General features: G+C 39.9%; 1 protein-coding gene across 1 annotated transcript; it reads left to right on the top strand.

Moving 5' to 3' along the window:
• Positions 1-2,235: 2,235 nt before the first annotated feature.
• On the top strand, positions 2,236-26,587 carry LOC134744719 (UDP-N-acetylglucosamine--peptide N-acetylglucosaminyltransferase 110 kDa subunit). Its single transcript, XM_063678638.1, has 10 exons — positions 2,236-2,542; positions 2,657-2,867; positions 4,722-4,905; positions 14,961-15,029; positions 16,662-16,858; positions 17,050-18,691; positions 19,173-19,464; positions 20,164-20,344; positions 21,370-21,474; positions 22,801-26,587. The coding sequence occupies exons 1-10, from the start codon at positions 2,407-2,409 to the stop codon at positions 22,958-22,960; spliced, it is 3,177 nt and encodes a 1,058-aa protein (XP_063534708.1). The 5' UTR covers positions 2,236-2,406; the 3' UTR covers positions 22,961-26,587.
• The last annotated feature ends 846 nt before the right edge of the window (positions 26,588-27,433 follow it).

Genomic DNA, 27,433 nt, shown 5'->3' with positions numbered 1-27,433 from the left:
GGGCGCTCGGCGCGCGTACTGCGTGCGCGTCACGGGGACTGCGAAAAGCGCGTGCCGGTGTCGAGCGCCCGCGCGCACATAGTCGTTGGGGACGAACAGCCGTATGCTCGAGAGCACACAAGGATTATCCACTTTGCCCCGGAAAAGCAAGACATAGTGGATCGCGAGAAGCATTTTCCTCCGAAACTCCAGCGTTTCCAATCCGACCATACCTGATGTGACGAACAACGAGGGATAGAGAACAGGGTAACGGCCATATAGCCTCTTGTAGAGGTACCGAGAGAATTTTTTTGGACTTTCTCAATCATATCCCTGTATTTTTGGTCGTTTGGATCCCATACGATGCAGTTAAATTCCAGCCGGCTACGGACAAAAGCATTGAACAAAACTAAAGCAATCCTGGTGTCCCGGAACTAGGAAGCAGTCCGCATGATAAAACCTAGGTTTTTATTAGCCTTTTTACACATGTCAACAATGTGATCATGGAAAGTCAGACCTTTGTCAATAGTGACCCCTAAATCCCGTATAGCCGTATACTATTAAAACGCTCAAGGGAAACGCCTTGTAGACAATATGGGAAATTCTCAGGCGTTTTGGAACGGGAAAAGGAAATGGCTTTGCACTTAGACACATTTAACTGCAACCGATTGGTCACACTCCATTCGGCTACTTTGTTAATAGATTCCTGAAGTAGTCTGCAGTCTCGAACATCAGCCACTGGCTGCAGGAGTTTAAGGTCGTCAGCAAATACCAGGCATCTAGAATTGCTAATAACAGAAGGAAGATCGTTAATCATAGTCAAAAACAGAGTAGGTCCTAGATTACTACCTTGACTCACACCCGAGCGAGTAAGGTAGTCTTTTGATCTAAAACCTCCATGCTGGACATATTGCCTCCGATCTTTGAGATAGTTGGAAAAAAACTTAAGCAAATTTGGCGTGCACCCTAATCACGATAGCTTGACCAATAACATGTCATTATCGACCAAGTCAAATGCCTTTCGAAAATCAAAATAGGCAGCATCGACTTGCTTGCCCCCTACTACTAATATTAAAAATGTGAAAGTCTGTCTGTCTGTCTGTGTCTGTGTGTTACCTCTTCACGCTTAAACCGCTGAACCGATTTAGTTGAAATTAGGCGTAGAGATAGTTTAGTCCCGGGGAAGGACATAGGTTAATTTTATCCCGAAAATCATCCCTTAAGAGGTTGAAAAGCGGGGTGGAATCATGGTGGAATTTAGATAATTAATGAGTAATATTTGTGTGCATATTATGCTCAAATTGAATAATTGCTATAAGACTTTCTCCAGGCGCTATTCTTACTCTAGCTGGGGTTACTAAGTCCACGCAGACGAAGTCGCGGGCAAAAGCTAGTAATTTATAACGCAAAATCTTTGCAACAAAAAACGTACTGATGTCTGATAACTGATATAGTTAATAAAATGCGCGTAATAGTTAATAAAGAATAAAGATAAAAATAAAACGCTTGTCGGGATGTTGCCGTCGACGGATACGTCTCGGAGGACATCATCATGATATTCATTGCAAAACAAGCAATATACTATTTAAAGCTCGCTCCACACTCGTGCCCGAAGCCGCGAACGCGAGTGTGGAGCGTGCGTCACAGATCTCCGAAATGTCTGAGTAGCAGGAGTAGCACCGTGGTAGCACCTAAAAGCAAAGGATGAGTATAGTTTTTTTGTTCTTATTTACCGTAGACATATAGTATATACAAGTAGTTATAGACGCGCCACCGAGCGACCGGGGGTAAGAGAAAGAATATTCATATAAAATTTGGACAGCATTAAATTGGCTCCCTGTTCTCTTTCGCTTTTTCGGTATTTCGCCATCGCCTCCTACCTATGATGCCACCCGGTCGGTGATAAGGACAAAGCATGGCACTATTTTCTCTTTCCTGTTTTAGCAATCGCAATAAGACTATCTTTCTCTATCAAAGAGTGTCAGGCCCTTGTTATTTATTGACAATTTGGTTTGACCAACTATAACTTCACACGCCGGAAGCGCGTAGTAAAATGAGGTTTATAAATTCTCATGATGTCTATGATAGTGTGATTAATTATTGTGATCGTTTTATATTAATATATACAATGTTTTTTATGTATGTTAAGTTAAAATTAACACTTTCTAGACATCATTTTTCAGTTAAAAAAATGGAATATGACAGGAACCATAGACAACCTGCAATAAAACACTTTTGACAACTGAGCAAGAAAGGCTTTCCGGTTGTAGTTCTCCGCGTGCCCATTGATTGGCTCACGGATTTGTGGTGTTGTGGTGGAATATTCCTATGGAAAAATAGTGTTATTCGTTTTTAATTTATCGTTTAAATGAATAATGTGGTGTTTTACATCGTATTTAATGCCAAACTAATTACATCACACAAACTATGATAACTAAAATGCAAACTCAAGCTAACGTCGCGGTGCCCCAATCTGTCACGACACAGCCTCAGCAAATAGTCGGTGTCCCTGCAAATGCCGTAATATTGAAGATGTCTGACATCCAGCAAATATCGACAGTCGGTAAGTGTAATTCAACCTATAGCATCTCTGATTACTGTAATCTTTAAATAACCATTAAATAACAATTTTCTTGAACAATGCCGTAGCGTCAGATTATTGTTAAAATTGTCTTAGGGCTTCTGGAGCTTGCGCACCGGGAGTACCAGGCGGGTGATTACGAGAGTGCCGAGCTGCACTGCATGCAGCTCTGGCGACAGGACAGCTCCAACACGGGGGTGCTTCTGCTGCTCTCGTCCATACACTTCCAGTGCCGACGGCTGGACAAGTCGGCGCACTTTTCGACGCTGGCGATCAAGCAAAATCCACTCTTGGCGGAAGCCTACAGGTAAGACGTGGTGATTTGAACGTAATTTTGCAAATGGAAGCCAACCCAACTATAAAAAAATTGAAGTTAGTCTATGGTGGTAAAACTTAAAATATGAAGTGAAAATTTGAATGGAGATTTAGTGTGGTTGGGTCCTGGTTGGCAGAACTACATCCATTTTTGCTTTGTATTTTTTAGGGTTCCGTACCCAAAGGGTAAAAACGGGACCCTATTACTAATACTCTGTCCGTCCGTCTGTCTGTCTGTCACCAAGCTGTATCTCATGAACCTTGATAGCTAGACAATTGAAATTTTCACAAATGATGTACTTCTGTTGCCTCTATAACAACAAATACTAAAAACGGAATAAAATAAATATTTAAGTGGGGCTCCCATACAACAAACGTGATTTTTGCCGTTTTTTGCGTAATGATACGGAACCGTTCGTGCGCGAGTCGGACTCGCACTTGGCGGTTTTTTTTTATTCTACTGTTACTTGTTTGCCAGACTAACTAATATAATACTGCAACAAAGGAGTGTATTTATAAAACAAGTAGGCATGAAGTATGTTTAAAAAGCAATGACTGGGTTTCCTTTGTCTGCAACATCTAAAAAAAAATCTTTATTTATCTCTTATTTCATACTTTGTGCTTGTTGTGTATGAAAAAAACTGCTGCAACACAAATGTTTAGACAATTACAGCCATGTTTGTTGTAGGCATCAGGTATTTTGCTGTTATGGAAAAATAGTAGGTTTTAACACATTTGCTTGAACAACATCTATAGACGTTGCATATATACTTAACAACAATTAATTGTTGTTGGTGTTCTAAACATTTCATACTTTCAGTTTAAAATAAAAGTCATGCATTACAAAATTTATGCAGTAAACAACACAGATTAAGGCAACTTTGATATTTGACTTAATACAATCTGTTCTATGTCTTGTCTAGCCCGAATCCATATGAATATTATAAATGTGAAAGTGTGTCTGTCTGTGTGTTACTTCTTCATGCTTAAACTGCTGAACCGATCTACATCTTGTCTAGCCTGAATCCATATGAATATTATAAATGTGAAAGTGTGTCTGTCTGTCTGTTACCTCTTCACGCTTAAACCGCTGAATCGATTTAGTTGAAATTTTGTAGAGAGATAGTTTGAGTTTGAGGGAAGGACATAGATAGTTTTTATTCCAGAAATCATCCTTTAAGGGGGTGAAAAGAGGATTGGAAGTTTGTATGGGAAATCGATAAAAAGCAGATTGAATAAAAAATAAGCTACCCAAGTTACAAACTCCACGCAGACGAAGTCGCGGGCAAAAGCTAGTGGGATATAATTAGGCAAATTCCTTGGCCAAATATTTTGGCACTTGTATGCCATTAAAAATTGGGGCATTTTTCCTGGCGATGCTTAGTATTAGTAATCTGCTAAAATTAGCGCTGAAAATTATATTGATAAGGAATAGTAGGTATGTTTGGTTTTTAATGAGAGGCCAGCTCCAAATATAGTGATAAGATAATTTACTTCAATGGCATTTGTTTTTAAACCAATGCCAATTTAACTTTATTTTCGCACACTAGATTGATTGACAAGAAATCTGTTAATTTCTGGTTTCTTTATCGTTATAAACTTCAAATAAAAACAAAATTAATTTAAAACATCCCCCAACTCCCCCAAGAATACAATACCGAACATTCTCCTCACGTGTGCAAATTGGCAAATTCACCCTGTGCAAAATTGCAGGGAGTAAAAGCCAGATAGAAAAAAAAAAAAACAAAGTGTTAATAGTGTAAGTGTTATGGCTGGCAAATTTAGTCCGAAAGTAGTCAGGTTAAAACAATGAAACAGCTTTTTTTTATCTCTGTTTTTGTCCTAGCAACCTCGGGAATGTGTTCAAAGAGCGAGGCCAACTCCAAGAGGCTCTGGAGAACTACAGACACGCGGTCAGACTGAAGCCAGACTTCATTGATGGCTACATCAATCTGGCCGCAGCCCTTGTGGCAGCCGGGGATATGGAGCAGGCTGTGCAGGCTTACGTCACAGCGCTACAGTATAATCCTGTAAGTACTAGGTTATTTTTACCCATGACAGCACTTTCTTTAACACAATGGAACGAAATGGAACATAATCTCTCTTCATCCTCTATTCCTCATGACTGATAGTCACAGAAACATGAGGATGTTGATTTGTGCACCAGGGCTCTCCATTTTGTAGAACAATATAGGTTGGACAAATATTTTGATCCATAAATTGATACAGGTTGTGAATTCAAACCGCCTCGGCACTCAATAGTCAGGAAAAAAATGCTAAATAGGTTAAGACTTGTATTTTGGATGTTGTTAAGGGTTAATTTTTTGTTTTTAATTTATAACCTAGATACTAAAATGACAGTTTTATTGGCCAATTTACTCTACAATCATACTGCTTTTGTACCAATTTTATACTGCTTTTCTACCAATTTCCTGCTTTTGTACCAATTTCATACTGCTTTTGTACCAATTTCATACTGATATAAACAGATCGGCTGGACAATTTGGGACAGTCAAAGTCAAAAAAGGTTTAAGGTGATGTTTGTGTTTACAAATGAATGTTCTCGACGTATCTGCAAAACGAGTCAACCAAATTGGTTGCGATTTTCTGTAAAGAATTTTTGATATATTTATATTACCAGTGACGTTTTAAGAAAAGCTTTATTTTGTTTAAGTATTTCCAAAGGCTTTTTTTTACGATGAATACTTTGCAATCATTTATTTTACAGTCCTATCCCCTTGTGCACATAATTATGTATACTGAATTCTTCCTCTAAAAAAATAATACCAAACGGCCAAACTCATTTAAAAGCCATTCCTATAACGAACGGAATTAAACGCGAAGGGGAGTCTCCCCTTCCTTACGTTATTCACAAAGCGGTCAATGCGCTCACAAATATCTGAACACGCCTTTGTTGTTAAGGCGTTAGAAAACGTGTTTACATTTTTTTTAGCACCTCTGCTGCTCCGGTGTATTTGATGGCGACTGTACGAAAAACTACTTAAGTGTCCATCAGTGGACCTTATTCCTTTGCAATAAGGTTTAGGACGTGTCAAACGCCACGCCTATTATATACCGCGCCATTTTAAACCTTACCGTAATGCACGAGGGTTCATATTACCAAAGATAGATATAACTCCGTAATAGATGCAGTCTATGGAAAAAACGTGCCTCGAAAATTAAGAAAATTTGATTCTCGTTCAGAGGGCGCTACTAGTTTTGGCCTACTGTCGTATAGATGACGTTGACGGTTTCGTTTGTTATTTAACAACTTTAACGCATATCAGTGAAAGAACATGGGTCAAAATCATAAAAATAATTAATGCAAATAAATTAAAACATTTATCTATATTCAAATACATTTTATCGTATTATTATAAATCTTCGTTTTTAGTTTTAAAGTGTGTCGACAGATGGGAGTGAATTTACTGGGGTTACAAAATTTACTATGACAGTACCGCTCTAGTATAAGTTACTCTATGATATTACACTGTAACCGAGCGCGTCAGTTGTCTTTGATGGTGGTATAGTTGTTTTCGTTACAATTATTCGTGATTGTACGTGAGGCTTGTACTGGTTCGTTTGAATTTAAATGAATAAGCTTTGTGAATGTTCACCCTACAACACAAGGGACGTTAAAAATCGACGAACCGTTACTTTGAGTGATCTCAGCCCGCGCAGCATGGTTTCCTCTATCACTAAGTCCGTCACTTTCGCACTCACATACTTGTTAGAACGTGACAGGCATGGTGATAAGCGTACCGTGCTACGACTCCAGGGCTTTTACTATCTAAAGGGGTCTAAATAAAATTCATTTTAAATGTGAATTGATTCGTATTATTACGTTAACGTTCTAAGTTCGTGGTGGTGGAATTAAAATCATCACGGAGTGAAACAAAAGTATTAGGTAAATTTTTGAGGGCACCAATAAAAAAATATAAAGCCGAAAGATAACAACCGTGTTGGCCGAAACGTTAATGCAATTAACCGTTTACCAGTACAAATTGAACCGTAAACTGTAACCGGTCGTAACGGTTTACGGTTCAATTTGAACTGGTTAATGGTTAATTGTAATTAACGTTCCGCCAACACTGGATAACAAGGCATTTTATTTAAAACACGCCTTGTATTTCCAACAATGAAGTACCTAACACTGATTTAAACTTTCACGATTTTTACTCATTATTATTTATCTCCACGGGACTTAATCGCGTAAAATAGTTTTAAAATGTACCTCCGACGTTTCGAGGACGGCGTTGTCCCCGTGGTCATATCGAAAGTTGAAAAATCGAATATTGTGTGTTGTGTGTCGACCCGGTAGCATCCCTAGTGCGCAAAACGTTCAAGTTAATAAACAAGACCAAGTGCGGGTAGTTCGAAAAACTCGCGCGCCTAGAAGATGTTGATGTCAACTTTAGCCAGTCTTCTCCGAGACCACGGAGACAACGCCGTCCTCGAAACGTCGGAGGTACATTTTAAAACTATTTTACGCGATTAAGTCCCGTGGAGATAAATAATAATGAAGTACCTAACCCAATAATTATGCAAATAACGTATGTTTAACTTTTAACCTACCGCGAACATCGACAATCGAAATATCGTTAATATCGTTATCTGCCTCTCTATCACTCTTGCGTATTCGAGTGATAGAGAGAGCAAACGAACGAACTGGTTCGCAGTAGGCTCTCTGAAACTTCCCGTCGTTGTTCTATGAAGCGTATCCAACAATACTTTTAACTACTCAAACATGATCTGAGCACCTATGCCGCGGAACTTCGATAATCGAAATTTCGTTATCTGCCTCTCTATCAGTCTTGCGTATTCGAGCGATAGAGACGAACGAAGTGGTTTGCGGTTGGTACTCTAAAACTTCCCGTCCTTGTTCTATCTTCCTGAGGACCACCATAGAAAACAAATGTCATTGGAATTTGAATTCAATCTTGAAGGAAATATGGTTGGATGTCTATTGTATTGAAATCGAATGAAACAAAAGAAATGCAACTCTGTTCCAATTGAAAATGAATTAAATTACATTGAAGTAATTAGTGCTATGAAGCTTATCCAACGATCAGTTCTAATGAGTACAAGTAGTACAACCAGTGGGGGGACACTCCTCCTTTCGGGCAAACTCGGCTCCGGTCGGCTCGGCATTGCTCCGAACAATTATTAGGGTTGGCACAACTTGACGTCCCTTTGCGTGCACGACCACAAATAAGATAATGACATGAATTTTGACAACCCTAAATAGCCGAAAGGGATAGTGCCATAGGGACAGCATGATTCGACCCTGAATCGCTGTCAAACTTCGGGTTTGTAGGAAGTGTCCTTTCTGTACGGTAGTACTATTACTTATTCTGTGGTACAACGTTGTTTACGCTGATAAGAATCGCTCATTTCAACCTTGGCAACCTATCTGACTGACTCATTAATAATCCTAGCCGGTGATCCAGTGTTGCCAACGCGACATTTAAAATATGCTAGAGAAAAAATTGCTAAAATTTATGGTCTCATTTTGAAATCGATATCTACCTAACCTTTTCAACGTCTCGTCTATTTTATTTTATACAACATGCAATAGCGGTTCTTATTGGATGGCATGAAGGTTTATTTTACACTGTCTTTGGCGTCATTCTGTAATTCATGTTATAGTTGTTTAGATTTTCTAATTTCAAATAACACAAAATATTTTATAGGAATGTTCTGACTAAAGCTATAATTGACGCATTTTAATTGCCAATTAGCAAATTTTGGTGCTTTCATAAGCTGCTAAATTTAGCTTTTAAGTTGTCACACTGGTAACACTGCGGTCACCTCTGAACAACCAGAATTATCGGAGATCCGACCTCACACTGCTGTAACGAATAACGAGGTCTAGTTATACTTGTATTATACAGTTGGACAATTGTTTTGTGAATTAGCTGTAGAGGAAACTGCCTATGTGCTGTAACAATTGTACTTTTCCATATAATATTCCTACCGATATACCGATGAGTCATTTTAGTGATATAAAATGCCGAAATGGTGTAAATAGAGCTCATGAGCTGTTTTTTATGTAGTAACGCTTTAAATATGTATGTTTATTCGTAGTACGTACTTGTTAGCAGTTTGATAAGAATTTAATTTGGAGGTTCAATAGTAGGCCAATTATTTTAGTACTTATAATGGCAACGTTGGCTTAAGATGTAGGTATACAATTATTCTATTAATTACGGACTAAACTAAGCATGTTATGTTAACATCTAACACTTAATGCTTAGTGTATTTTTAGTGACATGCACATGACTAATCACACATGATTATTCGAGAAGTCGTTAATCATTTACAACCCATTTTATTGAATTATAGTGGAATTAAAAAAATACTCTATGAACCTCTGCAACTCTTGATGGATACACTACATACCGACCTGTTTCAAATATCAATGCTTTTCCTTCGTTTAGGCTGTACAGATGTAAGTGCATAATTGGTTTCGATCCTATTTTCTCGGAAACGTTCGTATTTGTCATGATTTGATTATTTGTCAAGACACGTTCTTACGTTTCCGTGAAAATACGATTGAAAATAATTGTGCACTACATCTGTACGTTGTCTCTCAATATTTAGGTATATAAACCAACTGTTTTATACATATACCTACAGTAGAATCTGGTTAAGACGAACCTAGCAAAAAAAGCGTCTTAAACGGGAAATTGTATTAAACGTGAAAAAAAAACTAGTATTATTTTATGTAACATTTATAGGTAGAATGGAAGACACAACAAAGATTATAGGCAAATCAACAACAATTATTTTACCTACATAATTGTAGTATTTGTGTAAGATAAATAAATTCTGTTTAAGTTGGTATTAAGTAACAATAATTTCTGTTTTCCCTTCGACCTAGCGTTTTCCCGGCCTAGCGCTAGGGTCCGTTTTCCTACTCAATCTTCTCCACTTTGCCCGGTCTTCGGCATCCTCAGGTGTAAGGTTGTTCTCTTGCATGTCCGCTATCACGACGTCCAGCCAGCTCTTCTTAGGCATACCGTGGACACGTGATCGAGGGCCTTGGACAGTGAGGTTGAGGCATCTGTTTCCGACGTAGTCCACCGGTCTGCGGCTTATATGGCTATACCACCGGAGGCGACTTTCCTGCAGCTGATCCGCTACGTCACGGTTTCCGAGGCTGCCACGGATGTGTTCGTTACGTATGCGATCTAGTCGTGTAACGCCACACATCCATCGCAACATCTTCATCTCCGTGACGTGAAGCTGCTGGACATGTCTTCGGAGGCCAGGCCAGGTCTCGCTACCATATAGTAGGACTGGGCGGATGATGCTCTTGTACACAAGGCCCTTTAGCTTTTATTTTATTAGGATATGCCTCAATGTAACGTGAACAGACTCAGTTGCGGGGTTGAAGAGCCTTGAGCCATGAATAAAATAAAATCAAAATGGCTTCGCTCAGCTGTCTTGCAACCGTTAGTAAACCTTATCTCCATACAGTAAGATTGAAATTAATTGCGTCGACCATGGTACGCTATGCTACCCCGGACTCGCGGAACATGACGCCTTTCCACTGGAGTGAGCTCACGCGATCGTATTAATATTGCAATGGTCACTGCAGAACGCAGACTAAAGTGCACGTGAAATAGAATAGAATAGGGAATACATTTTCTGGGATTCTCTCTGCGTTTTCCCCGGTTGAGTCCTCAGATGCTGCTTCGAAGCCCAGGAGAACCATTATATAACCTGTGACCCAGATATCTATTATACGACTAAATGTAAGAAGAGTCCGTTTAATAATATGGAACAGGTCATCTCAGAGGGCCTACCGCGAACCACGTTCCACGTGTTGCCTCCCTGTCACACTTACATACGAATTTACAAGTGCGACAGAGAGACAACACTTCGAACGTGGTTCAAGGTAGGCCCTCTGATCCAGCTGTGAGCCGAGTTATGTTTACTATTCAGTGCTTTTCTCAAAAAAACACGGACTTTGAAATCATTTAATTCATTCTCATACTTGCTTGAATAAACAATCTATAATATTAACACTCCACCAGGAGGAAACGAGGGGAGGCCTTTGCCCAGCAGTGGGACACTAAATTAGGCTAGTAAAAAATATATATATATATATATTAACACTATATCAGCAGTATCAGCACGTCTACGAAATTCGCTAAATTATTTCACACTGTATAGTACTTATCTTACGTCACATCATACTATTGAAATTAATTTACATACAATTACACCTGTCCATTTATCGTAACTGTCATAAAGGAGTGTTTACTTCGTCAAACTTTTTGCTTTTGTGTGTTATGTTACGCTATGAATTCGCCTTATATTGTATATTGGTCAATTGTCTATCAATAAATCACAATTGCAGAAATATAATAGAGACTATTTAAGCTAAGATCGATGGAGGTAATCATAACCAATTATATTCCTAATTTCTAATTGTGATTATACATCTATTATGTTATGAAGTTGAAATAGTTATTTGTGCAACAAGAGAGGAAAGTTGGTTTTTCATGCGAGTGTTTATGGACTCAAAAACACGAGATGTAAAATAACTTTGCTCTCGTGTTGCACACATAATTTTTCACCTCAGTAGTGAGAACATATTAAAGGTTAAAATGTATTTCGAATTACACAGAATAAACAGAAAAAAAAGTATTATAATATGTACGATACGATAAGATACGATACGATACGAGACGAGACGAGACGAGACGAGACCGGACCGGACCGGAGCGGACCGTACCGTACCGTACCGTACCATACCATAAAAAAAATGTAATAAAAGTATGAAGTTCATGGCTTTCACTAAATTAAAAAGCTACATTGTTTCACTCCCTGGAGTGAGGAAAGTAGGCTTGTTCGAGCTGCTGAGGTGAAAACAAACTTGCCCAATGCCCATTTTTCGTTTCGTTTTTGTAGCTCGGGTGACATATTTAACGGACTTCCACAATAGGAGGAACTATATATATTTTTTAATTGTTGATTATACTTCTATTGTATAGGTTGTAGGTACAGGTAAATAATTTAATTTCCGATCCATTTCGTACCTTATCACAGTGAAAAAGTACAAAATGGGTAGGAAATTTAATTCTTTGTCTTTACCTACATAATAAGGATATTAGTAGATAACACCTACTAAAATACGTCTAGATAAGGATTAAAGTAGGTACAGTAGGTACATTGTATTGATCCGCAGATAAATGAATGACACATCGCATAGATACTTTTTTATTACACAGTGGCAAGGACAAGGGCATAATAATCAAAGGGCATTGTTGGGTCAATATCACGGGAGTTTTAAAACGCCTAATTTCTTTGAATACATTTTTATGGACGTAAGTACTACATTTCAATGATATTTCTGGTGGTTTTGTGGTAGTGGGCACTTCTACCTGACAACCGAAAATACCATCAAAACGTTGAAACATTCCTCATAAATAATTACAAATAAATTAGGGAACAAAAACGCTGTGTTATTATTGACCCTGTTATATTGCAGTGACAAAATATACATTGATATGTCGTCATAATCAAGGTCGCGTATTGTGTACACACTGATAATTTAGACAATCTAAACAAACAACTGTGCGCAAGTGTTTGGCTGATCCGATAACATTTCGACGGTAAACATGAGCCAACGTCCACATTATTTAAAATGACGATTCGTAAACTTCATTGCAAAGAAATAAGATCGATAAATGATCCCTTAAAGGGATAAGTTCGCCTTTTTACTACCTATTTCTGTGCCATATTTGTGTTCTATGTCTTTGTACAATAAAGAGTTTATACATACATACATACTTAAAAATATACGCTCTGTACAACGAATATCTAAAGTAATTTGAAGAAAAAAACCGTCTTCATGCTTGTCGTTCAAGCGCAAAGGGGTATGATGTATTTTAACTTTTTCGTCGCCATTGATTTCATGTAAAGTAAACGTATCGTGCCCCACACGCAACGACTTGATACGTTATTCGGGTTGTTTACGAGCAATTTTCGGCTTGGCGTCGTTGATGACACTTTATTACTTCATTGACGTGGCGGCGAAGAGGTTAACTATAATTATTCGCGCTGCAACAAATTGACATCACATTTTTCTCCGCGTTCTCTCAATTATTTAAATGCTATACTTAAATTTTACACGTCTTTATTCCATGCAACTCCACATTTTCAGTTCTTTAAATTATAACGCGGTACTTGAATGCGACACGCCTTATCCCAGCGAAGACGGCGCGTTGCCTGTTTATTTACTACGTTAGCTCCGACTCCGACCCAATAAACCTGTGACTGCCTTAAGGATTTGCCACACTGGATGCGTTCTGCGGTCAGCGGTCACGTCAAACCCGCATTATGTATGAACAACATTGACAGCAACCTTTGAAGTTGAAGTTTGACCTGACCGCTGCCCGCAGAACGCATCCAGTGTGGCAAATCCTTTAATGAATGATCAACCTCATTTACGCGATTCGAGCCGACTTCCGTTTTGCCGTACCCAAGGGGTAACTAAAAACGGGACCCTATTACTAAGACTCCGCTGTCCGTCCGTCTGTCTGTCCGTCTGTTACCAGGCTGTATCTCATGAACCGTGATAGCTAGACAGTTGAAATCTTCAGAGATGATGTATTTATGTTGCCGCTATAACAACAAATAAAGGATAAAATAAATATTCAAGTGGGAATCCCCTTCAACAAACGTGATTTTTTTGCCGTTTTTTGCGTAATGGTACGGAACCCTTCATGCGCGAGTCCGACTCGCACTTGGCCGGTTTTTTTTTGTGTTTTTAGAGTCATCTTCCTGTTCTTAGTTGTGTTCTGTTAATTTAGAATGAAATGTATTCTGCCGGCAACTTGCGGTTTGAAAAATAACATTGAGGAGAACGATCATTCTCTACCATGAAATAATTTCGCCATATTACAGCCTTACAACCTGTGAAATCCTAATTTATGCGCTAATTGGCTTAATATTTTCTAATAAAAAGTTTTGTGGTCAGTTAAATAGTAAAATACGTAATATTAGCTTCAAGCGTTTGAGCTTCACATCTGTACAAATATCTAGTTGCAAAAAATGAAGTTTCTTTAATGCTATCGAAGTTTTAGCTGAGTTAAAATAGTATTCATATTGTATCTATAGATAATAATTTTACTGCATTTTTTTAAATTTTATAGCTCATTAATTTCACACGTAACCTTTGAGCACGCAACCGTTTAAACTTTAATAGCAAACTGCAGCGTTGCACTATCGTATTCGTATTCCGTGCAATAATATTATGTTAATGGGTTGCGTAACCACTAATACATGAGTTTGCGCCATGCATTGCACTCGCTTGTATTTAATTACTACAAACGCTGCGGCTGTCCGTATGGGGTGCAGTCTTTTACTGACTTCGACCACAAATTAATAATAGTAGTACAGAATTCGCGACTGTCTAACATAATTGATTGACAGCGGCAGGTCGCGAAATCATGTCCCTCCTTGTCGCATCGCATTGACACGTGTTCTTTTCTCGCCCTCTAGACTGCGCAATGCCATGCATTACACTCGCTTGTAGTTAATAAATACAAACGCTGCGGCTGACTGTATACACCTTATTTCAAAATGACATTTTACAATGACAGTAATAGCTTTCTCTCGTTCCCTCTCTGTTGATGAGTTAAAAATATTCCTCCAGGGGCATAAAAAGAGGGTACTGAAAATTGATGGGCCCTAATTCGTTTTGGGTTCGCCTTTTTTTCTTCCCAGGTAAAATGCAGGTACTCGCTTAAATCTCCTTTCGCAAAATATTGATGTTGGTGTTAATTTATTTTGCTAAAACCTTGAATAAAAGGAAACTAACGAGAGTTGTCGAAGAAAATGAGTCTGCCGAAGAAAAGCACAAACATAATCTGATCATGTAGAAGTTCCAATTTGGCGTGAACTCTAATACGTTTTACGACTTCCATCGTCCAGTGTTAACAAAAGAGTAACGTCCCGTGAGGCAACCGCGACTTCGTAAGCCTAGCGCAAATCCAATATACCTAAGAACTACGCGACAATCTCAGTAAATCTCCCAGATTGCAAACTAAGATTTATTGTGTCTTTGCAGGACCTATACTGCGTCAGGAGCGACCTGGGAAATTTGCTCAAGGCGCTGGGACGCCTGGACGAGGCAAAGGTAAGCGCAATATTGCTCCAGACACTGGTTTGCTCAAGTAAACAGGATTCATTTTGTATTTCCTTTGAGGTATATTAAATTAGCGTGCTCTCTCCTTGCCCTGCGTCTTTTGCTATTGCGTAATTTCAGCACAGCGTAACTTTGTTTATAACGGTTTAAATAATGCGATGTTTTGTTTGAATATTAGATGCGAGTTTGTTTAAGCCGTTAGTGTTAGCGAAGTGGAAAACATGTTTCTAGGGATGCCAGATAATGATAATTAATTTTTAAACATATTTTCTGATTTCTGTTTATCATAAGTACGCTTACACGCTCGCGGGCATAAAACTAAATTTGTAATAACTTTTCTCCTTTATTCCTTATCTCGCAACTCTGCCCAAATTGCGTCGAGTCCATTCTGTTTTCAACTTCGTTACACACACAACCGAAAGTCTCAAAATATCCGAGCTCAAAGGTAAATGATATTTTGCGACAGCATCAAAGCGTAAAATACAACCGTAATATTCCACACAAATAAGATTTAGTTTCGCCATTTCGTTAATTGCAATATGTGGTGTGAATTTTGGAGCTCCGATTTTGTGTAACGCAATTTGTGTGGGATGTTTACGTATGAGCGGAGAGCGCGCTAATGTCCATGCTCGATTATACGATCATTGATACTAACATCCTGTTTTCTTCAATATCAATAGAATTGAATAAGGCTACATTCACATTAAAACCACAGTAAGCGGCGTAGTGTAAACGCTCTATTCTAAAAATCGATGATAACTGATTGCATAGCCGTTAACTCTGAGCCTAATGTGGACGCGCCTTAGTGCTTGTAGTAACTATACATTGCATTGAGGATCAAGGAAGGCAGTAGTTCATTAGTGGTTGACGTAGCGAGTTTTCTTTATTTGTCATCCACTTCACGCCTGCCGAGAAAGCGGAGCTCGCTGTGATCCTTCATAAACATTTGATTTAATAATATGTGTGCTAAGACGACAATCCGGTGAAATAGTTTGACTCAAAATCAACTAATTTCTATTATTATATTTTCACAAGGTGTTGTCTGGTAAGACAGTAGGTGAGCTGGGTGCTGTATCTAGCTGGATAACGGTTGGTAACGTCTGGTCGCCGCGCTCCTCCAAACGTTTTCGCTCCAGGTAAAGTGTACCGGTAGGGAAGACTAAACTTTCCGTCAGGCCCGTCTCTGATGTCATGTCGTCATCATCCCATCGGCTAGGAAGTGGAAGCGTATCGAAACACGAACGATTTTCGCTTGTTTTTTGGGTCGCGTTCATATTTCACGTCGGTTGGTCGTTTGCATTTCCTACTGATTGTGTGGCATTCGGCGTAGTTGATTTAGGCTGCATATTGCGTAATTATTTTTTGGTCGGGCTTGGTGTTGGGTCGACTGGCGTCCCGCAGATCAAGATAGACGCAGCAAGTGTTTTTCTACCATTGAAAAAGTGGTTTAATAAATCTTTGTAGCGTCATTGTACCCTATTGCGGCGTCTATTTTTGTCTATGGGCGGTCCGACCAGGCATCACCCGATTTTTTAACTCGACATTTGGCGTAACGGACATTTCAGACCATCACTCCCTTTTACATCGTCCTAATAATAATATATTACATTTCCGTGTGTGTAGGCTTGTTACTTGAAGGCCATCGAAACAAGGCCAGACTTTGCAGTGGCATGGAGCAACTTGGGATGTGTATTTAACGCCCAAAGTGAGATCTGGTTGGCCATTCACCACTTTGAGAAGGCCGTGGCCTTGGATCCTAACTTTTTGGACGCCTACATTAACTTGGGAAATGTTCTCAAGGAAGCAAGGATTTTTGACAGGTAACAACATTTTTGCATTATTTTTGTCATTTTCTGAAAAAAGGTGTCAATAAAGACGATTTTTGAATTCAATTACTATTGCTTTTTATTAATTGACAACTTATATTTTGCCTTGCGATAGTTGCGATGGTACATTTCCACTATAGGTAAATAAGGCTTAGAGTAGTGTTCAAATGTTAATTCCTTTTTAGGGCCGTAGCCGCGTATCTACGCGCTTTAAACCTATCACCAAACAACGCCGTCGTCCACGGCAACCTGGCCTGCGTATACTACGAGCAGGGCCTGATCGACCTGGCCATAGATACGTACAGGAGAGCCATAGAGCTCCAGCCCAACTTCCCCGACGCCTACTGCAATTTGGCGAACGCTTTAAAGGAGAAAGGCCAAGTCGTCGATGCCGAAGAGTGCTATAATACCGCTCTACGTCTCTGCCCCTCACACGCAGATTCTCTCAACAATTTAGCCAACATCAAACGTGAACAAGGCTATATCGAGGAGGCTACGCGACTATATCTGAAGGCTTTAGAAGTCTTCCCAGAATTCGCAGCTGCTCACAGCAATTTAGCTTCAGTGCTGCAACAGCAAGGCAAACTCAATGAAGCTCTTATGCATTATAAAGAGGCTATCCGCATCCAGCCAACATTCGCGGACGCCTACAGCAATATGGGTAACACGCTTAAAGAGATGCAGGATGTCGCAGGAGCGCTCCAGTGTTACACCAGAGCCATCCAGATTAACCCAGCTTTCGCAGACGCCCACAGCAATCTTGCAAGCATCCATAAAGACTCTGGGAACATTCCTGAAGCCATACAGTCCTATAGAACCGCCTTGAAGCTGAAGCCAGACTTCCCTGACGCGTATTGCAATCTAGCCCACTGCTTGCAAATTGTATGCGACTGGACGGACTATGAAGCCCGAATGAAGAAATTAGTCAGCATTGTTGCTGAACAGTTGGACAAGAACAGGCTTCCGTCGGTCCATCCGCATCATTCCATGCTGTACCCACTGACACATGACTTTAGAAAGGCTATCGCCGCTCGCCACGCAAATCTTTGCTTAGAGAAAGTTCAAGTACTACACAAACCTTCATACAAATTCCCTCGCGATCTCCAAGGACGTCTTCGTATCGGTTACGTGAGCAGTGATTTCGGAAACCATCCTACATCGCATTTAATGCAGTCTGTACCAGGCTTACATGACCGTAACAAGGTTGAGATCTTCTGCTACGCTCTAAGCATTGATGACGGCACAACATTCCGTTCTAAAATCGCTAGAGAAGCTGAACACTTCATAGATCTATCCCAAATGCCCTGCAACGGAAAGGCTGCTGACAAAATCTACGCAGACGGAATCCATATCCTTGTGAACATGAATGGGTACACTAAAGGAGCGAGGAATGAGATATTCGCCCTCCGACCCGCGCCCGTCCAAGTTATGTGGCTGGGTTACCCAGGAACCAGTGGAGCTAGCTACATGGATTATCTAGTAACTGACGCCGTCACATCTCCGCTAGAACTAGCCAGCCAATACAGTGAGAAGCTCGCATATATGCCTAATACATACTTCGTTGGTGATCATAAGCAAATGTTCCCTCATTTACAAGAACGTCTAATCTTAAGCGACAAAATCAAATCTCACAACAACCTGGGCAACCTAGCGGATAATGTTGCAGTCATTAATGCTACAGATCTGTCGCCTTTAGTGGAGAATACGGATATTAAGGAGATTAAAGAAATAGTGAGGGCGGCTCGACCGCTGGAAATATCGCTGAAAGTAGCCGAGTTACCGACGACTACGCCTATTGAGACTATGATTGCTTCCGGACAAATTCAGGTAACAATTCACTCATTAGTACAACACTTGTAACCTTTCTTTTTCTTAAGGGGCCCACTGACTATCCGTCCGCCGGACAATATAATAATTTGACAGTTCCGAACAACTGATAGGCAGATATCGTCTGACGGACTGATAGTCAGTGGGTTTAGTCTTTATTACATGGGTTTCCAATTTCCATTTAATGCTCTAAATTAATATGTAAAATTGATTATTCAAATTAAATTAATTTTTGTCCTATAATTTTGCCAAACTTAGATACGTATTAAGTACGGAAGTAAGCAACAAATAGATAAAATCAATCAAATTATTAGTTTCCACGCTACGATATTACGATATCTAATTTTGGAACCTCATTTTAACACCATATTTTACTCAGCAAAATGACATTTTTTTAGAGAAAAACCTACTGTTTATGTTATGTTTCTCTTTTCATACATTTTCTGATGTGATTGTTTTGTAATACAACAATTTTTTACAGACTTCAGTAAACGGTGTAATACTCCAAAACGGCCTGGCAACCACGCAAACCAACAACAAAGCGGCAACTGGCGAAGAAGTACCACAATCCATCGTAATCACCACCCGACAACAATACGGCCTTCCCGACGATGCTGTAGTTTACTGCAACTTTAACCAACTGTACAAAATAGACCCGCTGACGTTACATATGTGGGTGTACATATTGAAACATGTACCGAACAGTGTGCTGTGGTTGCTAAGGTTCCCTGCTGTCGGCGAGCCGAATCTGCAAGCCACGGCTCAACAGTTAGGTGAGTTGAGTGAAATTTAGGTCTTGATAGGGGGGGGGGGGGGGGTATTATCTTTTTAGGGTTCCGTCCGTACCCAAAGGGTAAAAACAGGACCCTATTACTAAGACTCCGCTGTCCGTCCGTCTGTCTGTCTCTCCGTCTGTCACCAGGCTGTATCTCATGAACTGTGATAGCTAGACAGTTGAAATTTTCACAGATGATGTATTTCTGTTGTCACTATAACAAGGAATACTAAAAACAGAATAACATAAATATTTAAGTGGGGCTCCCAAACAACAAACGTGTTTTTTTTGCCGTTTTTTGCGTAATGGTACGGAACCATTCGTGCGCGAGTCCGACTCGCACTTGGCTGGTTTTTTGTGTTGTTATTCTGGGTTGTTGTCAAAATGACAATATTAGCAGAGTTTGTTAGAAGAGATTTTATATTACGTTTTACGTAAATACATGTTTGGTGAATTTGAATACCATAAAATCAGGATTTTAAGCGTTTTATCCCCTGGACAACCAACCGTAGCTCTGAGGGAAACTAAAAAGATGATTCATCTAGACACGACATAATCAATATTGAGTGAACTTATAAAAAACTGTCACGTCGATCTCGTTGCTTCATGCAAATTCCCCTGCACTAAACATGTATTGTTCTGTTCTGGTACGTTATAAAATTATAAGATCAAATTTCTAAATCTTTTTATTTTCCAGGTCTACCACCCGGCCGCATAATCTTCTCGAACGTAGCCGCCAAAGAAGAGCACGTACGGCGAGGACAACTTGCTGACGTATGCCTGGACACCCCCCTGTGCAACGGACACACCACCAGCATGGACATCCTGTGGACCGGGACGCCGGTCGTCACTCTACCCGGAGAGACGTTAGCGTCCAGGTGAGGACATGTCTCTCTAGCAAGAGGACAGCTGACGTATGCCTGGACACTCCCCTGTGCAACGGACACACCACCAGCATGGACATCCTGTGGACCGGGACGCCGGTCGTCACTCTACCCGGAGAGACGTTAGCGTCCAGGTGAGGACATGTCTCTCTAGCAAGAGGACAGCTGACGTATGCCTGGACACTCCCCTGTGCAACGGACACACCCAGCATGGACATCTTGTGGATAGGGACGCCGGTCGTCACTCTACCCGGAGAGACGTTAGCGTCCAGGTGAGGACATGTCTCTGTAGCAAGGGGACAGCTGACGTTTGCCTGGACATTGCCCTGTGTAACGGACACACCACCAGAATGGACATCCTGTGGACCGGGATGCCGGTCGTCACTGCCCGGAGAGACGTTAGCGTCCAGGTGAGGACATGTCTTTGTAGCAAGAGGACAGCTGACGTATGCCTGGACACTCCCCTGTGCAACGGACACACCACCAGCATGGACATCCTGTGGACCGGGATGCCGGTCGTCACTCTGCCCGGAGAGACGTTAGCATCCAGGTGAGGACATGTCTCTGTAGCCAGAGGACAGCTGACGTATGCCTGGACACTCCCCTGTGCAACGGACACACCACCAGAATGGACATCCTGTGAACCGGGACTGCGGTCGTCACTCTGCAGCCAATCGCGTGCGTCCAGTCCGCGGCCTAATAATCGCGTGGGCAATTTTTTTAAATGTCTAATCTTTTTTTAAAGGATGGGGTTTCGTCACTCAGTGACGATGTCACCCCCGTACTGAGATCTATAGTAATAATGTAATACCTACACCACTACACTATTTTTAGGTATAGCTTGCACATCATCCTCATCATTGAGATTATGTGACGGAGAAAATTGTCGTGTTATGCTAATACTATAGTATAATACCTTCATCTGATTTTGTCCCGACGAGCACAGCGCGCCGTCTATGTCACCTAGATTGTTTAAAAATATTAACACAAACTAATAAGTTTTTCATCGTTTTTTGCAGAGTGGCAGCTTCACAACTCAACACACTGGGGTGCCCAGAATTAATAGCTAGGACGAGGCAAGAATATCAAGACATAGCTGTAAGATTAGGAACTGATAGAGAATAGTAAGTATATTTTTAACATCTGGTTTGTAGCCCATTTAATCTTTGGGTTTCCCATAACCTAAGCGCTTTTTTATCTAATATCTTTGCAGTTTAAATACTAGGTGTAACAAAAATAGTGGGGATCCTTTTTAGGGAATATTGGGTATCGCGTTTTGATTAGAAAAAAGTAAAAGAAATTTTTTTTTGACGAGAAAAATGTTTGGCCTTTGTATGGAGGGTTGGCCGACTTCGACGACCTCTGCCGCGTCAAAAAAAAATGTTCTATTTTTTCCTAATCAGATCACGATACCCAATATGCCATTAAACGGATCCCCACTATTTTTGTTACGCCTTGTAGAAGTTTATGGCAAATTTGCAAAGCGGTCCTATCCATTATTACATTCCAGGGCTCGGAACCGGTATTGGAATATCGGTTAATATCGTTCCTAAACCTGGAAATGGAAGTTCCTAAAAATGGAACGCGAACTTTAAAATTTATGTATTGTTAACTTCATTTTTTTACTAGAAGTTTTTTAGTAATATGCTCAGTATCCTATTGTAATTCACAGTATTAAATTGCAATATTCATCATATATTTTTATAAAACTAGCTGTCAGATGTCATAATTTTTTGAATTAGGAAAAAAAAAGGGGATACTCTTTCATTTTAGCGGTATGTCTGAACGGGAAACCCCTTCCCGGCTAAGTCAAATAAACGGGTAAGCAATTCAAAGGGAAAGCCAATCGTCGGGGCTATTCGATAAACGACTAAGCCAGTTCAAGGCTTTTTTCTGGGAAGGGGTGGACGAGTCCCTGGTGCGTTCTAAGGTCGGGTTGCACCAAACCGTCTGTCACCGTTTTAGCGTTCGCAAATTTTTTTTGTATGGGAAGCTTCATAGTATTCTGCCGCTTGACGTTGATCAGTGTTAATTGTGGTTGGTGCAACTGACCCTAAGTCTTAAACCAAAGATAGATACAACTCCGTAATAGATGGATACAGTCTAAGGAAAAAACATGCCTCGAAAATCAAGAAAATTTGATTCTCGTTCAGAGGGCGCTACTAGTTTTGGCCTACAGTCGTATAGATGGCGTTGACGGTTTCGTTTGTTATTTAACAATTTTAACGCATATCAGTGAAAGAACATGGGTCAAAATCATAAAAATAATTAATGCAAATAAAAAAAATCATTTATCTGTATTTAAATACATTCTATCGTATTTTTATAAATCTTCATTTTTAGTTTTAAAGTGTGTCGACAGATGGCAGTGAATTTACTGGGGTTACAAAATTTACTATGACAGTACCGCTATAGTATAAGTTACTCTATAACTAAACCTTCCTTTTCAGTTTAAAAGGCATCCGCGCGAAAGTGTGGGCGGCTCGCTCGGAGAGCCCGCTGTTCGACTGCAAGGCGTACGCCACCGGCCTAGAGATGCTGTACCGCGCCATGTGGGAGCGCCACGCGCGCGGCGAGCGGCCCGACCATCTCGCCGCCGTCGACAAGTAGAGTCGAGTGCCGAGTGCCACGCGCCACGCGGACCGGGAGCGTATTACCACAGAATATATAATACTACTAGGTACAGAAGACTCAATCCCTAACAAAACGCGACCTACGCGCAAGTCGGCGCAAGCGCGTGCAGGCGTTCGTTCCATAGCGGTGTGCGGCAATTACTATGGCAAGACCTCAAAATTGAGGCGGCCGCAGATACTTGTAGAGACGCGACGAAATCGCGGAGTGAGTCACGCCTTTTTTTTTTTTTTTTTTTTTGTTTTTTTTTTTTTTTTTTTTTTATAGAGGGGAAAATGCTTTTCGCATACCACCCAGGCGCGGGGACGGGCCTGGGATGGTTATGTGGGACTCCCGTATAGGCTCATGGGACCCACGGTTTACCCACTAAAAACCCCTCTTGACCGCCTCAGGGCTATAAGGCGAGGCCACAGGAACACTGGAGCACTCTTCCGCAGCACTGGAGCACTCTTCTGCAGCGAGTGAGACACGCCTGGTATTATGTACAATGGCATTGAAGTTGGTTCCTTGTCGGCCTTAACACGTTCAATTGAGCTGTTTCAACTTTAATCCTTACATGATAAGGGCTATTTTGAACTGATGCTTATTTAACGTGTTTAAATGCATCAATTTTTTATCCAAAAGCGATAGTGTTTAAAGAAGTTTCGCGGACAAATGTTTTGGTGCATTAAGGTTAATTAGTGCAAGTGGTAAAGATCAAAGATTATTTTCACCTTGTTAAAATAATTTATCCCTCAGCATGTTGATACGATGAGCTCATAAATCTCGTGCTTTGGTTTGTTATCATGCAATGACATCATACAATATTGTAATTTTCCTAGTTACCGATTATGGTATGATAAATATGTTACAATGAAGGTGTTAAATATGATCTGAAATACGCATCCCGGTTTCATACTAGCGGTGACCAGTGTCAGTGGTAAAAGACGATTTTAAAGTGAGACGTAAGGAGAACTTTGCGTGGAGCAACTATCAGTGTGACAATATCCTAATGGCTTTATACGCCTGTTAAATCTAAAAAGCTCTTGATAATCGTTTGTCCTTATCCGTCATTTTGACATTAATGTTTGTTAGAAAGGGTTAGAATTTAACAAAATTTTGCTAAGTTTTATGAATACGGGGGGTTAGACTTCCTCCACAGCCTGTGGGATCCCGTCTACTTAGTTTTTCTAGTCAATCGCTTGAGTAATCTCCATTTAGGCCGATTGTTATTGTTTTTTTTCGTTTGATTTCGATTAAATTTGCCTGAATTTGAAGAGCTTATTCTGGGCGGAAGAAATACGAAATGCCAAATTGGGACAAAAAATGTATGTTTCGTAACTCGGAGGAAGATTTTGTAGGACATACAGTAATATTGCGCTTATATTGTACAGAATAGGCAACTATCTATCGACCAAATTCTATCGAAATCTGACGAATGAAAAAATTCGACAACAATAAACGGCCAATTTATTGCGCAGATAATATATTTTTCGAAGCTTAAATTATATAGTAATAGAAATGTGGCCTTTTAGGCAGCAGTTTGCTGCAGCAATTTACTGTTACTTGTCTTTGTTGTGCGACATACTTATACAATTAATCAGTGACTTCGAAATAAATAGGGTCATTACGCTAGTTTTCGTCCACTTGACGAAATTTCAATGTAAACCTACATTGCTGCACAAATTTGGACTTATTGCAATCCTCAATGTCTAAACAATATATCTATCTACATAAAAATGATATTTAGCAAGAAGCAAATTAAAAACAAAATATATTATTTACTAATTCGTCAAGTGGACGAAAACTATAGCATGGATGGAAACTAGCGCAAAGACCCTATTGACTGAATGTTTTCGAATGAAGCAATGTTTGGTTTCATTGTTATTTTTACTGTTGATAAATGACATGTGTCGCATATTTTATGTATGACTGTAAAGGGGCCTACAGATTATCAGTCCGCCGGACGATATCGGCCTGTCAGAACCAAAAATTTACAGTTCCGAACAACTGACAGGCCGATATCGTCCGGCGGACTGATAATCTGTGGGCCCCTTAAGAAGTGGATTCCATAAAGGTTTTGTAAATGCTTTGATTAGCAAAGTTACGAGACATGTTGCCAAAATAAAAATGTTAATTAGAATGAACTTAAACTTTCGTAATCCGGTACCAAAATGAATATTTGAGTGTTTGTAAAGTCATCCTCAAAGACATTAGTGATAGTAGACATCATATACATGTAATTTTTGCTAAAACTTGACAAAAAAGTGACTAATTCGTTGCTAGAAAGTGAAAGGGCGTCCGCTAGCTGGCGCCGGTGCACGGTGCGGGCGCACGCACGCGGTTGCCATTGTAGGTAAAATCCGCCGCACGCGTCCGCGCCAGTTATCGTTGCTCATACTATTTTTCGTTAACCCCCTCCGTGCAACCGCGTCAGGTAGCGGACGCCCTGCCCTAGCTTATGTCATATTATGCAAAATAAGAATCTTTGAAGTTAATAAATGACGGCTACAGATGTGTGTTTCAGAGTTTTCAAAAAGTTTCAAGCCGGAAATTTCAGGAAAATTTCACAGGAAACGAAGGAAACTTTCTTTTTGGAAATGGAAAATTTCGATGTGAGAACCTTCGGAAAATTTTCCTAGTTAAAATTTCGCAATTTTGGAAACTTAGTAATGATAATGGCTATTATAATGTTCGTAACCTACCTACGCTATCATTGGGGCAACATAAGTAAGACTGAACATGATCCCAAGCTGCAACTGGCAATTTACGTTCATTAGTTCAATTTATTAGTCACTCAGTGGGTTTTCTTCCTATAGTTGTTAAGATAGGTGGCGCTAAAGTATTGTGATAGTATATCTAATGGCTATGCATGCATACATTGTTAAATTAATTTTGTATAAAGCAGAAACGCCTGCTATTTTCGCTGTATTGGTTTAGGTCTTGGTAGCTCAGATGGCAGCGCACAGGGCTAGCGCACTTTTAATTTGTTCATATACATTGTTACTAGACAATTGTGATGTTTCTCATTATTCGACATCTGCCGTTGTAATAGCTGAATATTTATTTTGTTGCGTGCGTCAACGAATTTAAAATATGTAGTTTGTGCCTTTAGTTATTTTAAAGATTTTGTAAATAATATAACTAAGGATGTTTTCTTTGATAGCATGCCACGATGAATTATATCCTTTAAAAATGCAAATTATCCCTTTGAACGCTTTGCCTAACGTGCGTTGCGTCATATGCCGCGTCAACACTGGGATGCAGCCTCGCGCGTCCGTAGACGTCTTTGGCTGTCAAAGGGTTAACTTAAGGTTAAACTTTAAAAAGTGTGTTAAAATTGCATTTAAGCATCGCTTTCTTGAATTACACGCTGTTTGTAATCTATTACATGTATCTTGGTTTACTAAAGAGGTATATTTTTTTACATTTCAGTATTTTCGGCTAGGTAATCGGGACATGTAATGAAGTTTTGAGTAGAACGAATTGTAATTCTTGACTATTTATTGCGTACAAATGAGAAGTTGATAGTGTGACAAACCCAGTTGATACCTTTGTAACTTGCGGTTGATTTTTTTGTAAATAGTTATTATTTAAGGATAGAAATAAAAAACAAAACAATGAAAATGTGGTTTCAATTACGTTCCTACAAAACTAATTAGATGACGACGCGATAAAGGTGTTCTGAACGGTATAATAATATCTTTAGTGTGTTGTTATGGACATTGGACACTCGGTCTCATACAATTCGAATACCGTTTGGAAAATGAGATCTATCGAATCGTATATCTGTCGGCGGCCGATCGTAAAATGAGGCAGATCATGAAATTAGTAGGCATAAGGTGAATCGTGAAAATCATTGTCTCGTTCCCTGACCCTGACCTAGGATGGATCAAACTGTGATTATAGTATGAATTATCTCAAATGATTTTTTCGCCCAAACCCTACGCCGTTTAACAAAAGGCATTGTTTCTTTTGTGCACCGCAGTGGCTACCTCATTTCTCATTAGTGAAAAAGATCACGCTCGTTTTAAAGGCAATTTTAGCGCATAAGGCTCTTTATGTAACAGCTTTTTGCTATCTCCGAATATTCTTACCTGTCGTCCTACATTACCCAAACCAAACGTTGTTAACTCCGAATTGTTATCTGAATTTGAACCATAAAAGTAGAACGCTAAAATTGCCTTTTGATCATTTTCACTGATGAGAAATGAGGTAGCCACCGCGGCGCAATAAAGAAACAATGCCGTTTGTTTAACAGCATTTAACAGCTAAGGGTTTGGGCGAAAGAATCATTTGAGATAATTCATTCGTACTATATTTAGGATCAAAAGAAAATACTAAAATAAAACGATTTCCAGCTTGCTGGGAATTAATTCCTCAAAACGCTATTTTTAATCTAATTTGATTGGCCTAATATTAATTACTAGAATTTGACCATGTCACGAGCCCCCCTCTGACCATAAATCTGGA

The sequence above is a fragment of the Cydia strobilella genome, chromosome 10 (genome assembly GCF_947568885.1).
Source record: "Cydia strobilella chromosome 10, ilCydStro3.1, whole genome shotgun sequence".
NCBI lineage: Eukaryota > Metazoa > Arthropoda > Insecta > Lepidoptera > Tortricidae > Cydia > Cydia strobilella.
Note: the sequence above shows the minus strand (reverse complement) of the source record. Positions and strands in the feature narration are given on the sequence as shown.